Source organism: Ursus americanus, chromosome 26 (genome assembly GCF_024610735.1).
Source record: "Ursus americanus isolate L20-20 chromosome 26, mUrsAme1.1.p, whole genome shotgun sequence".
NCBI lineage: Eukaryota > Metazoa > Chordata > Mammalia > Carnivora > Ursidae > Ursus > Ursus americanus.
Window position 1 is genome coordinate 15,538,522 of NC_142152.1, and position 15,427 is coordinate 15,553,948.

General features: G+C 45.1%; 1 protein-coding gene across 2 annotated transcripts in view; it reads left to right on the forward strand.

Moving 5' to 3' along the window:
- The window catches only part of SUSD6 (sushi domain containing 6), a 95,714-nt gene that overhangs the window by 36,436 nt on the left and 43,851 nt on the right, over positions 1-15,427 (forward strand). Inside the window, exons 1-2 of one of the 2 annotated variants that reach the window (XM_045807947.2) lie at positions 6,108-6,255; positions 6,536-6,736. In XM_045807947.2, the coding sequence (XP_045663903.1) occupies positions 6,616-6,736 (121 nt within the window). In that variant the 5' untranslated portion in view covers positions 6,108-6,255; positions 6,536-6,615. Of the gene's footprint in view, positions 1-6,107; positions 6,256-6,535; positions 6,737-15,427 lie in introns of those variants that run through there. The other variant, XM_045807946.2, reaches the window with a different exon arrangement.

Genomic DNA, 15,427 nt, shown 5'->3' on the forward strand with positions numbered 1-15,427 from the left:
CTGTCTGAAGCCTGAGGATATGGTAGGGGTAAAGTGTGACAACAGAACGATGTGGAGAGCAGTTCTGGGGAAACCAGACAAAGATACAAAGAATATCAAAGCGGGGGCGCCTGGGTGGCACAGCGGTTAAGTGTCTGCCTTCGGCTCAGGGCGTGATCCCGGCGTACTGGGATCGAGTCCCACATCGGGCTCCTCCGCTGGGAGCCTGCTTCTTCCTCTCCCACTCCCGCTGCTTGTGTTCCCTCTCTCACTGACTGTCTCTATCTCTGTCGAATAAATAAATAAAATCTTAAAAAAAAAAAAAGAATATCAAAGCAATTAAAAAATAAAAAACAAACCTCTAACACCTACCGTACTCTGGCTTACGTGGCTTATGGGGAAAGCTGAGGGTTATTTTGGGATATCTAGGAGGTGAATTTTTTTTTTTTAAGATTTTATTTATTTATTTGACAGAGAGACAGCCAGCGAGAGAGGGAACACAAGCAGGGGGAGTGGGAGATGAAGAAGCAGGCTCCCAGCGTGGAGCATGGAGCCTGATGTGGGGCTCAATCCCAGGACCCTGGGATCATGCCGTGAGCCCAAGGCAGACGCTTAATAACTGAGCCACCCACGCGCCCCTAGGAGGTGAATTTTAACGGAAGTTTGATTTTGTGTCTTTTGGGCTTTGGAGCTGGAGATAAAAAGGAAATGGGTAAGGTAACATTCTGGTTGTCAAGGATCTCCAAGTCCAGTAGAAGACGACTTTGTGCCTGTTGAAGCCTTCACATGTTAGTGGCACAAAAGAAAGGGGGAAGATATAGAGGTTAACAAGATTGGAAAGAGTCACAGGGGGAGAAAAAAGGAAACTGAGGACATCTAGAAGTAACTTCAATTTTTCATTTTGGAGGGAAGAGTGGAAGGCATTAAGATCTGATTAATGTTTAGATGTCTTTTGCTGCTGTGGCCCAGCTGTTTCAGGGTGAGTAGGAGGGAATTGGAGGAGATATAGAGGGAAGAAAGGGAGCAGTAAGGGAGGCCTTCTTGGCCTGTTGGCCACTTCTCTTATCACACCCTCTGGGGGACTTCGGACTTCACAGAGTTAGGACTTCTTATCTTTACACTCGGAAAGGTAATTAACTGGTTAAATTCTGGTCACATTTCACAAACTGTTCTTTGTCTTGCCCCATCACATAGCAGCATTGGGGTTGGTGAAGGTGGATAATCATAGGAACAGACTTTCTCATTCTAGACTCTCCACTACCACCATCCCCTTTCTGGACTAGGTCTGAGGCAAGAAAAGGATTTATGTTGGTTTTACCCATCCAGTTCCCTCTCTTAACTAATGGAGAGATGGGTCATGGTTTCGGAAATAATCTGTCCTGAAAATTACACGTAGACTGAGGCAGATCTCATAGAACTGTAGAAAAACCCATTTTGTACCTGGGAGTCAAGTTTGACAGAGTCAGGACTCTTGTCTCCACAGAGGAGAGCTCAGTAGAGTGTAACATGACCCTGCTACTGCAGCAGGACCATGATATTCTCCACAGGGGCAGGCCCCAAGGCAACCAGGCTCATGGGCTGAGGAGATCTGGCCCTGAGCTCTCTCAGGGGCAGGGTGCTCTGCCTGTGTCGTGGCTGGCCCCACCTGCTGCTGCTGCTGCTTCCCTAGGCTGTGAGCCATTTTTGAAGGTGACTCCCAGGATACCTTTAATCTTTTCAGGCTCTTTGATTAACCTGGAAGCATCTGTGGCAACAATAAGCAAGCAAACCATGTGGATTTTGGGCTTGTGTTACAGGTTGCCCTTTACTCCAGAAGCCTGTCATGTTTTCATCATTATTTTTATGAGCAGTTTCTCAGGTAGCCCTCTGCTGTCTTGGGTCCTAGGCCGAAACTGTAGATAGAAGGACCCGAATCGTACCAGTTTACAGAGCTGTCCTTTGTATTTTGTTCTTTTTGAGCCTCACTAGAGAGTGTGGAGATAGTTCAAGCAACAGCCCCATTTTGTAGATAAGGTTATAGAGGCAGAGGTGAGGTAAGTGGCTTCCCCAAAATCAGAGCAGTGGATCCTCATAGAGGATTATTCTGAAAGGAAATGAGTGTTCATGACGTTCAGCAGAGCACAGTCACCCAGCTCTTAATGTTCTGAGTTCACAGAAGTGGGAGAGACCAGATACTGACCTTGAGGGCCTGGTTCATGGGGTCTCTCTTTACCACATGCTATTGGGGCAGCAGCACCAGTCCTGAAGATGGAATATCAGAAGGATGAATGTAAATTTTCCATGACTCCTCCTCACCCTGTATTTTAGAGGGGAAAGCAGGCTGTTGGAGGAAGAGATGTATTATATGCAGAGAAGCTTGGATGTTGTGGAGAATTCTCTGTCTGAGAGAGACCTTCGAGGCTTTTTTTAGATGTGGAAATGGAAGCCAGGGAGCCTTCGTGACCAGCCAGCTGTTTGGTGGCAGAGAGGGGACTGACTTGCAGCCCCAGACCCTTTTCTCTCGTCTTACCTCTAAGTTTAAATGTTACTTGCCTTGTGAGCTGGATGAGTGCCAGCTTTGAACATGAGACTTAGTTCCAGGCTCCTCTTCCCCTCCTCCCCGCTCCTCTTTAATAATTTTTTTCTAAAAATGTGTGTGGTAAAATACACATAAAATGAAATCGATCATCTTGACCAGTTTTAAGTGTGCTGCTTAGTGGCATTAAGTGCATTCACATTGTTGTACGACCATCACCACTATCTGTCCATCTCCAGAACTCTTCATCGGGCAAAACTGAAACCCTGTATTCATTAAACACTAACTTCCTATTCCTTCCTTCCCCAGCCCCTGACAACCAGCATCTACTTTCTTTCTGGGAGAGAAAGGTACCAAAGGAACACTCAAGTGAAATGGATCCTTCTCCTCCTCCTTCAAGTTTTTGTCTATGTGTTTCTCTAGGGGTAACGAATATCTAGTTAATTTGTTCTGATGTGGTTTTCTTTTCACTTGGTCTAAAGTCACAATTAAAGGACAGGTTTTATTTTATTTTATTTTTTACGTTCTGTGTTCAAAGCAGATCCCTTCTTAAAATGATGAGATGTATATAGGTGACCCTTTCTACACAGTAGCTGGGTTCTCCCATTCTGAGCAATACCCTGGGGTTGTAGAGCTTCCCTTTTCTCTGTATTACTTCTGAAGCACTAACTCGGGGCCTAGCCTTGCATGTAAACACTTCACTGACTGCCCTTTGTTCATCTTTTTTCTTTGCAGAGCTGCCATCGTCATTACTCCCATCTGTTCTGTGCTTGATCAGGTTTTAGGCTTTGTGGTGGAATTGGTCCTTTGGCCCAGGTAGCTGCTTAAGCAGTAAGGGAGGAGTCAGTTGTTTCTTTAAAACTGGAGCTCGTATGTGTGCATTTTCTTCCTAATACTGTACTGGCTCCTTCCCACAGTATTCATGAGTTTGGCAAGTTCCCCGCCTGTCAGGTGCCAGGCCCTGCCTTTTCTGTTAAGTAATTCACAGTCCCTGCCTTCAAGGAACGTTAAATCTGGTGAGGTGAGACAGATAAACATGTAGATGTATTAACCTGTTAGAGGTGTAGTCATAGCAGGGTGCTCAAGACACTTCGGGAGTAAGAAGGGGCTTAGTCCTACTGAAGGTGGGCATGGTGTGAAGTGTTTATTTGAATGTCAGTCAGTTTGTTGAGGGAGGAGACAAGTGGCTGCAAGAAAACCTTACTACATTAATTTTATTTTCCATTTTATCTATTTGAATAGGTAATACATGCACAAGGTACAAGGCTCAAGGAGATTAAAGGGGAATACATACAGTGAAAAATGAGTTATTTTCCTGTTAATCACTCACTTCTCCTCCCTGAAGGCAGTTGTTAGTTACCGATTTCTTGTGCATCATTCCAGAGAGAGATTTTGTGGGCAGACAGGTGTGTGTATGTGTATCCCCTTTAAAAATACATGCGTATTCATAAATGGTTTTCTTCATGTGCTAATTTTGGAAGTCATTCCATACATGAGTACAGACTGACCTGCCTAGTTCTTTTCAAACCAGTGCATAGTATTCCATTACATGTGTGCATGACAACTTGTTTAACTCGTCTCACTTCAGTCTTTTGCCAGCACAAAGGGTGCAGTGACTATCTTGCATCTGCATCATTGCTCATGTGATTTTTGAGGACAGGTTGTAAAAGCAGAACTGATAGGTTGGAGAATGTGTGCATTTTGGGGACAGATGTTGTCAAATTGCCCTCAAAAAAGCTCCACATTAATTATAAAATACTAAATTTAAGATCCTTTACCACTGGGTAATCACCCCCCCGCACCCCCCACCTTCAGAATCCTTGCCAGAGTGATCTTCCTAAATGAATTTGGTCTTGTAACTTCTCTGTTTATAATCCTGTAAGCTCTGCATAGTTTTCGTGGTAAAGTTTAAATTCCTTAGCCTAGCCCTTAACTCTGCCTCTGCCAAGAGTGCTGTGCTCCCATTGTTCTCTTCCACTTGTATTTGGTACCTTCTTTTTTTCCTTCTTTTTCACTGAACATACACACTAGCAGTCAGCATCATCTCTTCCCAGTAGTCTTTCCTGATTACCTTCACTTGTGTACAGAACATCTAAGCACCACTCTGATTCAGCCTCATTCATTCACTACAGAAATATTTGTTGTGCACGTGCCGTGATGTGGCACAACCAGGTATTATTCTCAGCGATCCACTGGTTGTTGCCTTGAGGGGATGATGACTGTCTGGTAGAGCTACCTGCTGTGAATGAATCCAAAATGGCAGCACCAAAGGGCCTATTGCCAACTGGGCATATTCTTTAACCTCTTCTGACCTTGGTTTTGGCATCTATTGAATTGAGGAGGTGAAGCTTGATGACCTCTAAGGTCTTATTAAGTTCAGGCCCTATTAATAATTACAACAGCAATAGCAGGCAGTGTTTACTGAGGACTTGCAAAGTGCCAGGCGCTGCCAAGTGTTTTATCTGATCCTAATCGTTACATCAAACCTATGAAGACATATGGTTACTGTTCCCATTTTACAGATGAGGAAGTGGAAGCTAAGAGAATGATTTGGTCACATGGTCATAATAGAGGAAACAAGATTTGAATTTTGGCATTCTAACTCTTGTGTTCTTAGCCAGGTAAATGCATACACATTCCACGTATTTACACACACACAGTTTTGTGTACTGTTTTGGGTCACTTACAGACTCTACCCTTAGACCTCTTTATGAACCACCCCTTTTCTGCAGCTTTAAAGACTCAAGTTGGAGCCTGGGTAAAAGATGTGGACAGAAGACTGCTATAGTCACAGCTGTATGGGGGTAGTCAGTAAGGTTAGCTCTGTTCTTGAACCCCTGGCTCATGCTCATTGAAGACCTTCATAGCTGCTTTTCCTTCATACTGAGACAACTCATGTTGCTGTTTGCAGTAACTCTCTTTAGGGAATGTAGGCCTGAGTCAAGGCTTCAGACATAGATGGGAGGCAGGGCTGATTAATATCCCTGGCAGAATCTCAGGGGCATCCTTTATTAGGGTTGTAGATGGCAGGCTCCCTTATCTATTTACATAAAGTGAAGGAGGTGTGTATATGGAGTTTAAAAAGGGAGTGTAATCTTATTATTTGGAATACCTGTTATAAACAAGGATAAATGAAATCAAATGAGTTAACTAAAATATAATAATCGGCCTATATCAAAATGTATCTTCAACTCAGCTGCTTTTTTGAAGGCATGTAGAAAATAATCCCTAAAAGTCTTGACCTCTGATTTTTTTTTTTTTTTTAAAGACTCTGGTTCCTAGTTTGAAGTCATAGTCTAACCTGGGGGGTGGGGCTTAACAATTACAATCCGTCCTCCCCCTAGTCGTTGTCAGGTACAGCCAACAAGTGTGGCCTCTGGGGTCACAGGTATGTTGGGTGAGCCTGGATTAATTGGCCCATTTTTGAGATTCATGGCTGTGGAGTCAGCGTCAGATCCTCAGGGGCTCATCCAGCCTCTGGCAGTTGAGCAAGCCTAGCCATGGGCCTTTGGCTCCCGCTGCTGCATTCCTTCTCTAGGCGGTGTATTTCTCCCTTTAAGACATGTGTTCTCTATTTTTTTTTTTTTCTTTCGGTTGGTTGAACTCGCTCTGAGTCCAAGTGGCAAAGGCAAAGCCTGACTTGGGGTGTAGCACTCTGTGTCAACAGCTGCCTCTTTCCTCCTGTCTTCTGGAGGCTTGGAGGCGGTAGGGCAGAGCCGGGGCAGTTTCTGAAAGCTCCGCAGTGCCTGACAGATCTCCAGGTGAGACTGTGCTTGTCTCCCTGTCCTCTTGCAAGGATCTGGCTCCTGGATGTGGACGCTGATGGCAGCTTGCTGCAGGCCTCGGCATTTCCCCAGATACGCGTGGAAAAGCCACTTACATGCCTGTCCTTTCTTGGCAGCAGGAATTCACTTACTAGAATTCTTTCAACTTTGTATGTGATTATAGCTTCCTTACCAAAGTGCCTACCTGCAAGTAACTTATCGCTGAAGTTTTCACTTAATGTCTTTGTTTTTTGTTGTTTTGTGTTTTTTTTAATAGGTGAATCTACCCGTGGCTGACTTTAGAATTCTTCTGGCTTTTAAATTTTTTCTTTTTAAAATAACTTGGACGGATAAAAGATGTGCCATGGCAGGATAGCACCAAAGAGCACCTCAGCGTTGGCCGTGGCCTCCGCGGGACATGGAATGTTCCTTCCGCTGGTGATCCTTAGCACCCTCCTTGGAGACGGACTTGCCTCAGGTGGGTTCCGGCCTGCCTCTGTGTGGGAAAAGACATGTACCATTGTTTCTCCCAAAGCCGGGATAGGAGACTCTCCATCTAGCAGCCAGTTGCAAGGAGAGCAGAGAGGGCTGGTGGGCTTTTGTGCTGTGGGACAGCAGGGGGCCTGTCCTGGGGGTGTGGCAGTAAGGGGCCCCGTGAGCCAGCTAGAGGGAGGGGTGTGTGGGAACCTGCTGGGGACGACGACTTTACCGGCCCTCTCCCCGCAGCTGGAGTCACCAGGTAGGATGGAGCTGTAGGGTGCAGGGTGTGATAGGCAGCAGGCGTGCACGTTTGGCAGTCAGACTGCCGGGGTTCCGAGTTCAGTGCTGTTGTTGCCGGCTCTGGGGCCTGAGGAAATCTCACTTCTGTAAGCCTCTGTTTGCTCAGCCACAGAAGGAGATACTACTCGTACATACCTGGGAGGGTCGTTGTGAAGATTGTCTAGGTACTTAATAGTACCTAACATAATAGGTACTTCATTATTGTTAGCTCTTTATTGTTTGTTGCTAATCTTTTTATGTTTTCTCTCAGAATAAGTAGAGTTGAGGTATTGTAATTTAGTGAAAGCAGGACCTGGTCACTGACACTCTAAATCATGATCTTGGACAAGCCACTTAGCCATTCTGTGGCTCAGTTTCTCCATTTATCAAGTGAAGGGGTTGACCTGGATACCTTTAAGGTCATATCCAGTTTCCTCCGTGTATGTTTTCATGATTCTAAGGATTTTCTGATTGAAGCTGGTGAGCTGCAAGGGTCCTAGCAGGAGCTGGAAATGCAGCTATGAGCCTTTTTGGGTTTGTATGATCCTTAGTGCCTTCCCCAGTGCCCTGAAGAACCTTCTAGGTTCTGTGCAAGTGGTCCTCTCGACCTGGCGTTCTTTTAAGAAAGGGCATATTTGGGTGTGTACCATAGGCCTCTGGGTGATGCTAGAGAACCTCCATAGAGCCTCTGTATCTGCGAGCACCAGTTGGGGTCTCAACTGATTATGATATTTATTTGAGAGAGAGAGCATGCACGCACACAAGTGGGGGAGGAGCAGAGAGACAGGGACAAGCAGACTGTGCTGAGTGGGGAGCCCGATGCAGGACCTGATCCCACGACCCTAAGATCACGACCTGCGCTGAAATCAACAGTTGGACGCCCAACCAAATGAGCCACATGCACCCCTCAACTAATTGTGATTGAACTCAACAGTAATGCAGACCCTACCAGACTTCATTAAATACATATATAGGTGGCAGTTATCTTTGGACAGCATTCCCTGGAGAAGGATCTTAGCTAGATTCTGGAAGGGGACTTGAAGGATGGGGGCACTGTGGTATAGTGCAGTGTATAGAGTCCCCATAGCTCACTGTTCTCTCTCATTCTCTTTCTATCAGCTCCCACCACTTGCTTACCCAACACATACAGATAATGGTGCAATCTCATCTAAGCTTTTTCTTCCAAACTGCTGGGAGAAATAGTTACGCATTTGCTGTTGCCTTGTAGCCTTTTCCACCACCCACGTACAGATTTCCTCTTTTACTGCCTCCTTTTCACCCCATTCGGACACTTAAACCTTTCCCATAAAGCCTAAGACCTCTTTGGCTGTGAGGAGCCCCTGGTACAGTCAAGGAGGCCGCTAATGATTGGGACCCCACAGTGTGGGCATCGTGGCTATATGAAGTTCCAAAGGAAAAGAAGGCCAGAATCTACCAATGTACAACCAGATGAAGCAGGGCTTACGTTCACAGGGCTTGCAGCCAAAGCCAGAGGCAGCCTGTAGAAGTGGTAGTCACAGAGCCACAGGATGTAAAGACCCTGTCTTGTTCACTGCTGTATCTCTAGAGCAGAAGTTGGCAAGCTACGGTCCACGAACCAAATCCTCCTTACTGCTTTTGTATGGCCCGTGAGCCAAGAACGGTTTTATATTTTTAAATGATGGGGAAAAAAATCAAAATAATATTTCATGGTACATAAAAATGGTAAGTTTACATTTCAGTATCCATAAATAAAGTTATATTGGAACACAGCAATGTTCATATGTATTTTGTCTATGGCTGTGTTTGTGTTACAGTGGCAGTGTAGGGTAGTTGTGACAAAGCCTGAAATGTTTAGACTTTAAAACATTGGGCCCTTTATAGAAGAGGTTTGCCATCCTACCCCTAGCCCAGAACAAATGGTGCTCAGTAAGTATGTGCCTGAATGGAATGACTAGCAGAGCTCGGATTTTAGAGGTCATGCAGTTGCCTAGGGTCCTAGGGCCAGGACCAGAACCTGGCTTAGTGCCTGCTACACTACCAAGACTGCCTTCTTCCCAGGCTCCACTAGGGAAGCTGTCCCATTGTGTGACCTGGCAATATTAGGGCAGAACGTCTGCCTTTGGTTTCTGAAATCTTCAGCCTCTCTAGCTTCATTAAGTTATTCCACCTACTACCACCCTCCTTTTTATGGGCTCCACCCCTGCCTCCTCCCATTTCCCACCCTATTTTCCAACTACCCACACCTTCCCAACTTTCCATCCAAGGTCTGAATTCAATTATCAGGGACTGATGGTTTCAGACTGGTTGGATAAAGGGATTATTATTCTCCAGTGTGGAAAAATGTATGTCTGTAATGCGGGCTCAGAGCAGGATGGAAAAGTTGGCTCTGTAGTTTTTTTCCCTCCCCCATCTGCACAGAATCCTCCCTCCCCTGCCACCCCCCCAAGTCTTTTCTACTCCCCGTAAAACGTGTACTGGCACAGAGCAGGATGCAGGCAGGGGAAGGGGTGGCCCCATTACTTAGATCCAGTGCACCACGTTACTGCCAGTGTGTTTCCCACTCTGAAGTGGCTTCTCAGGGAAGGAGGCACCCACTCCTTGGCCTGAAACCCCAGCACACCTGTATGGCTGTGTGTGCCATAAGCAGCTTGCCAGACAGGCTTGCCAAGAAACATAGACTTCCGGATACTCTGAAGTTGAGGAAAGGCAGTTCAGTTGAGGAAAGGTTTCCTTTTCCTCTTTGTGCATACCTTACCTGCCCCTGTAGCTGCACCTGAACACCCACTCCAGAAGCATTTTAAAAGGAGGTGCTTGTAAAATACACAGCCTTTGTCACCCAGTGGGCTCCAGTAGACCTTGAACGTCCTTGTGTGTACAGGTGCACTCGTGCCTGAGAGAATCCTGCTGGGCATAGGGAAGTGGGCATCCTGTAGAGGGGCAATTCATCTATGTAGTTTCTGGTTACAAATACCACAGGCACCCTCAATCTTGGTCATAGTTGCTCAGGTGCAGAAGAAAAGAATCATGGAAGAATAGGCACTAGAGAGTTCCAGTGCAGAGTCAGGCTTTCAGAGTTCAGTTTTCCATCTTGGTTTCAAGAGGCAGTAGGTCCAGCTTTCCCCCTTGGTCATTCCTTAAGCAGAGATGAGGAAAATTATTGAAAGTTTCTTTTCTGGGAGTGGCAGAAGGAAGCATATCTTATCTTCACACCTGGTTCACACCTGGTTCACACCGTGCAGGTGGACCAGAATTAAAAATAAAATCTATGTGCAGAGTACCCAGCTTGCCTCTCTTCTTGAGCTAGAGAGGAATTAGGGTCCCAGCTGTGTAGCAGCCTCTCCCACATCTCACAACTCCTTCCCTTTACCTGTGATTTTTTTTAAAAATATTTATTTATTTGAGAGAGAGAGTGGGAGTGGTAGGGAGGAGCAGAGGGAGAGAAAGGAGCGAACTCCCCACTGAGCGGGGAGCCCAATGCCGGGCTCCATCCCAGACCCTGGGATCATGACCTGAGCTGAAGGCAGACCCCTAATGAGCCACCCAGATGCCTTTACCTATATGATCTTAAGAAACTTGCTTTATTTTAAAAAAAAGAAAAAGAAAAAAGAAAAAAAGAAACTTGCTTTATGACCTTAGGCAAATCACTTGACCTCTTTGTGTCTCCTTCAAAACAGAAACAAAATCCTTAAGGATGTGAGGTTGGTGTTGTGCAGACTAATAAAAATGATTGGAGGGCACTTGGCATGTAAAATGTGCAGTGTAATTCCCAAATAGTGACAACAACAGAGTTGGTGTGTGACCCACTATTGAGTCATTCTGGGCAGGAGATTTTTATGCAGATGACATCTTTTGCTGTCTTAAAAAAAAACAAAACCAAAGATGCAAAGTCATTTTTGTTGAGGATACAGAAGTGTGATGAGGTGTCCAACTTGACCAGTTGAGGAAGGATTGGTTACTTCTGGAAACTTTGCCTTCCAGAAAGCTCATGTTTGCATAGTGTGATGGTCTCAACTTGGCCGGCTTGCTGACTCATGTAAAAAGCTTTTGATTTTCATTCTCTCCCTTTCCTGAGGATATTTATTGAAAAAAAGTCTGTATTTTACTTGTTTCTAATTTTTTTTTAAGATTTTATTTTGAGAGAGAGCGAGCATGAGTGAGGGGGAGGAGTAGAGAGAGAGGAAGAAGCAGACACCCTGCTGAGCAGGGAGCTCGATGTGGGGATCGATCCTAGGATACTGGGTTAGACCCTAACCGAAGGCAGACATTTAACCGACTGAGCCACCCAGGCACTCCTGTTTCTGATTTTCCCCCCCCTTAAAGTGTTTCCATGACACTTTAGGCTATGTTAAACATCACACAAGCACTGAAAGCAATTTTACAATAGCAGGGAAAGCAGCCATCTACATTTCTATGCAGCAGAGTGAGAAAGCCTGGCAGTTAGTGTTCATTGAAGATGGAAAATGTTGAGAACAAGACTCTCGGGGGTATGATGCGGCTTTGGCCGTTGACTTTGCTGTGGCTGAGAGATGTTGGCAGGTGGCCCTGGCTCCCCTTGCCATCTCTGAAGAGACCTGGGGTCAGAGACAATGTACACGGAGCTAAGAGGAGAGGACAGGCAGGAAGCTGATGCATACAGAGCATCATTTATGTGTCACACCCTCTGCGTATCATCCCATTTAAAGCTCTTGGAAAGGCGGTGTGTTAGGTGGTCATGTAACCATTTTACAGATGAGAAACTGAGGTGGAGAGAGTTTACATAGCCTGCTCAGAGACAGGCAGTTGTCGGTGGGGAGGCTAGCTGGGATTTGTACCCCTTCTGTCTTAACTCTGCTGCCCATGGTCTGCAGAGAACCACACTGTCTGTGCTGAGTGGTAGGCTTCTCTGAGACCCATTTCTTGTGTCACCCTATTGGAGCACTCAGGGCAACCTTCAGAGGATTCTTTTGACAGAGAGAGAAAGACACCATCCGTGTTTTCTCCCCTGGATAAAGGATGCAAGAGTTGTCTCTGAGTTACCGTGTTTGCCTCTGTGGTGGTTTCTGTTCTCATCTACAATGGCCCTTGGTTGTTTGGTTCCCAGTTTAGGCACAAGGTTTGCCAAGGCGGTTCTATTCTTGGAAAGGAACAATAGGGACCACAGCAAATTGTTTGCTAAATGAGGATGTAGTTCCCAAAACATCCGCAGAGCATCTTCCTGTCAGTTGTAAACACTGCTGATGAAGTGATGTAATCTCTCCGTGGTGTAATTACCTGTGACTATAAAAAGACTTGGGGATTGTGGGAGGAGGCTGGATGGGTCATTATAGGGCTTGCTGAACCGTGTCGTCACCAAAAGACATTGAGAAATTACCCTCCTCAGGCTAATTATTGTGCCATGTTTAGAACATTTCAAACACATGGTATCAGCCTTGCACTGTAAGTTTGGAGGAACAGAAACCAGGAGCCCACCAAACTAAACATCTGAGTGGGTCTCAGTTTGGTTAAAGCCTTCTGTCAACACAGATTCCACCTTCTAAGCAAAGGTGCCCCACTACCCTGGCCTAATTTGTGAGTGAGGATGTTATCCTTACCTGCCAACTCCTTCTGCAAAAGAGGTCACAGGATGCTTCAAAAACAAAAAAAACCTAGGGTCTGTTTTCAGAGTTCCTAATTATTCTAGTACGTTTGCAGGTTGGTTCTTTTCCTCACCTCCTACCTTCTGGGAGATTCCTTTCCTCTGCATCACTCAGGAGTGTAAGACTGCAGAGGGGATGAGCCGCCCTCGTTCCCATTCTGGGTGACTGGTGCTAGTATGGTTGGCTGCCTGGAGTGTAGCCAGATCAGGAGTGACCTTGGTCTGACTTGTGTTTAGCTTTGAGGCCCAGAGGGACAGCTGTGTTTAGAGAGAACATTTTTATGCTGCTGTGTGAAAGAGGGGTGCTGGCTGCTGATCTCTCCTAGCCCTATTCACCCATCTCACCTGAAGCCAACCTATAGCATGAAATCTGAATGTACTGGAAGATAGGATGAGATTATTACTATTTCTTTAAAAAGTTGATTTACTTGTTTATTTAAATAATCTCTACACCCAACATGGGGTTCAGACTCACAACCCAGAGGTCAGAAGTCGTATGCTCTTCCGGGCGTCTGGGTGGCTCAGTTGGTTAAGTGTCTGCCTTTGGCTCAGGTCATGGTCCCAGGATTCTGGGATCGAGCCCTACGTCAGGCTCCCTGCTCAGTGGGGAGCCTGCTTCTCCTGCTCCCTCTGCTGTTTCCCCCCCTTGTGCTGACTCTCTCTCTCTCTGTCAAATAAATAAATAAAATCTTAAAAAAACAAAAAAAAGTAGTATGCTCTTCCAACCGAGCCAGCCAGGCCCCTAGATTATAACTATTAAAAAAGAATTGCCCCCTAGCATTTCTTCACAGAGCTGTCTCTTGTCAGGTGGAATAGGATTCAACTCACAAACACCTTAAAATAGTAAATACCACCTGCAGCTCTCATGGGGCCGTTGAGGTCACTAGTACAGCTCTGTGTAACATCCAGATGTCATTATCCTTCAGGCGTGCCCCTTGTTTGTTGTTTTTAATTCCAGTATAATTAACATATGGGGTTACATTAGTTTCAGGTGTACAATATAGTGATTCGACTATTCTATACATTAGTCAGTGATCATTATGGTAAGTGCAGTTTTAATCCCCATCAACTATTTCACCATCCCCCCACCCACCTCCCCTCTGGTGACCATCAGTGCATTCTCTGTAGCTAACAGTCTGGTTTTTTGTCTCTTTTTTTCTTTGTTCATTTGTTTTGTTTCTTAAATTCCACCTATTAGTGAAATCACTTAGAATTTGCCTTTCTCTGACCCCTCCCTTATTTCACTTACGTCACTTGTTTCACTCAGCCTTATATCCTCTAGATCCATCCATGTTGTCGCGGATGGCAAGATTCATTCTTTTTTACTGACTCCTTGTTTTTAGAGACGCAGTGTAGTCTGATTAAAAGCGTGGATGTTGAAGTCCAGTTGCCTCGGTTTGAATATGGCCCCTACTCGTAGCTATCTGTGTTACCTTGGATGATGTTCCTGACCTCACTGTCTTTGTTTCACTAGAATGGGGATGATAATAGTGCCTACTTCATAAGATCATTGTGAGAATTAAATAAGATTGTATATATAAAGCACTTAGGACACGTCATACAAAGAAATAATCCGCAGGTTGAAAGGTCAGATTGTACACCATTGGATACAGCCTACACTTCTGATGCCGTAGCTACTTAGTTCAGACAGACTCAGGGTTGGAAGGTGCTTCTTGTTTCTTCCACATGTCTTGGATTCTGTTTAAGCTGATCCAATACATACTGAGTAGAGTTGGATACATACTGCATGAGTTATTTGTAATTCATAAGTCCTTAACTCTCAAAAACTGCATGTTGGCATCCTACATATGAAGACAAGGAGGGAGGGGCAGCAGTGCCCCTGCGCAATGTTGTTGCTGCGGTGGGAGAGAGGGGTCAGCTAGGTAATCTCACAGTAAGCCATTCCCTTCATAGAGGCTGTCTTGTTGGCATTTCAGAGCCAGGGTTCCTCAAAGCTGCTATTTGTTAGGAACTTTTGGAGTCATTTTGCAAATGCCATGGGTCTGATCCTTTAAAGACATTTTTCATTTCATCAGCACCATGACATGATCGATTGAAGGATTAGATTTTAAAAGATTCCTAAACACGTTTGGGAGAATACAATGTCAGAAGTAAAAATAAGAACTCACTTGTCTTCTCTCCATTTGGTAGTCCTTTTGCCTTCCCCTACTTTTCTTAGCTCTATTTGATAGCATTTCTTCTTTTAAGAGCCTTTTTCTACCTAGATTCATTTGCTTCCCTGAGATGGAGATTTTCCCCACGTTTAGCTTCTGTGACTTGTTAACTCTGCCAGTAGCCAAATCTCTTACAGTACAATTGTTTAATCATTCAGAATTCTGGGAAGTAGTGCAGGGAAGATAAACAGGTTCTCTTCAAGATTTCTTCTTTGCAAAGCTTTTTTTTTTCTTCTTTTTTTAAGTTCACAAAAGTATTTTCGGCATTTCAGCTCGAGAGGGGAAATGTGTTTCAGGAAGTTATGGCCAAGTATAAACAGGGTTATAAAATAATTGTCCTGTAGCCTTTGTTATTCTGAGTAACCAGCAACACTTTATGAAATATGAAAGGGCCTGACAATCAGTTCTTCACATGTAATAGACACATGTCTCCTTGGGAGAGGGCAGACCTGTGTGTCTATTGTCACTGGCTCAAGTTCTGACAGTTGGGCCTTGTTGATTCTGGAAATGGTGGGAGGCACAGGAGAATGTTGTTGGGTTTGTCACCCACCAGATGAGGACTGAGTGGGCATGAGGAGCAGCCAAGCAGTGTTTACTGAGCACTGGTCATGGCACAGTGAGGTGTGACAGCAGACAGGAG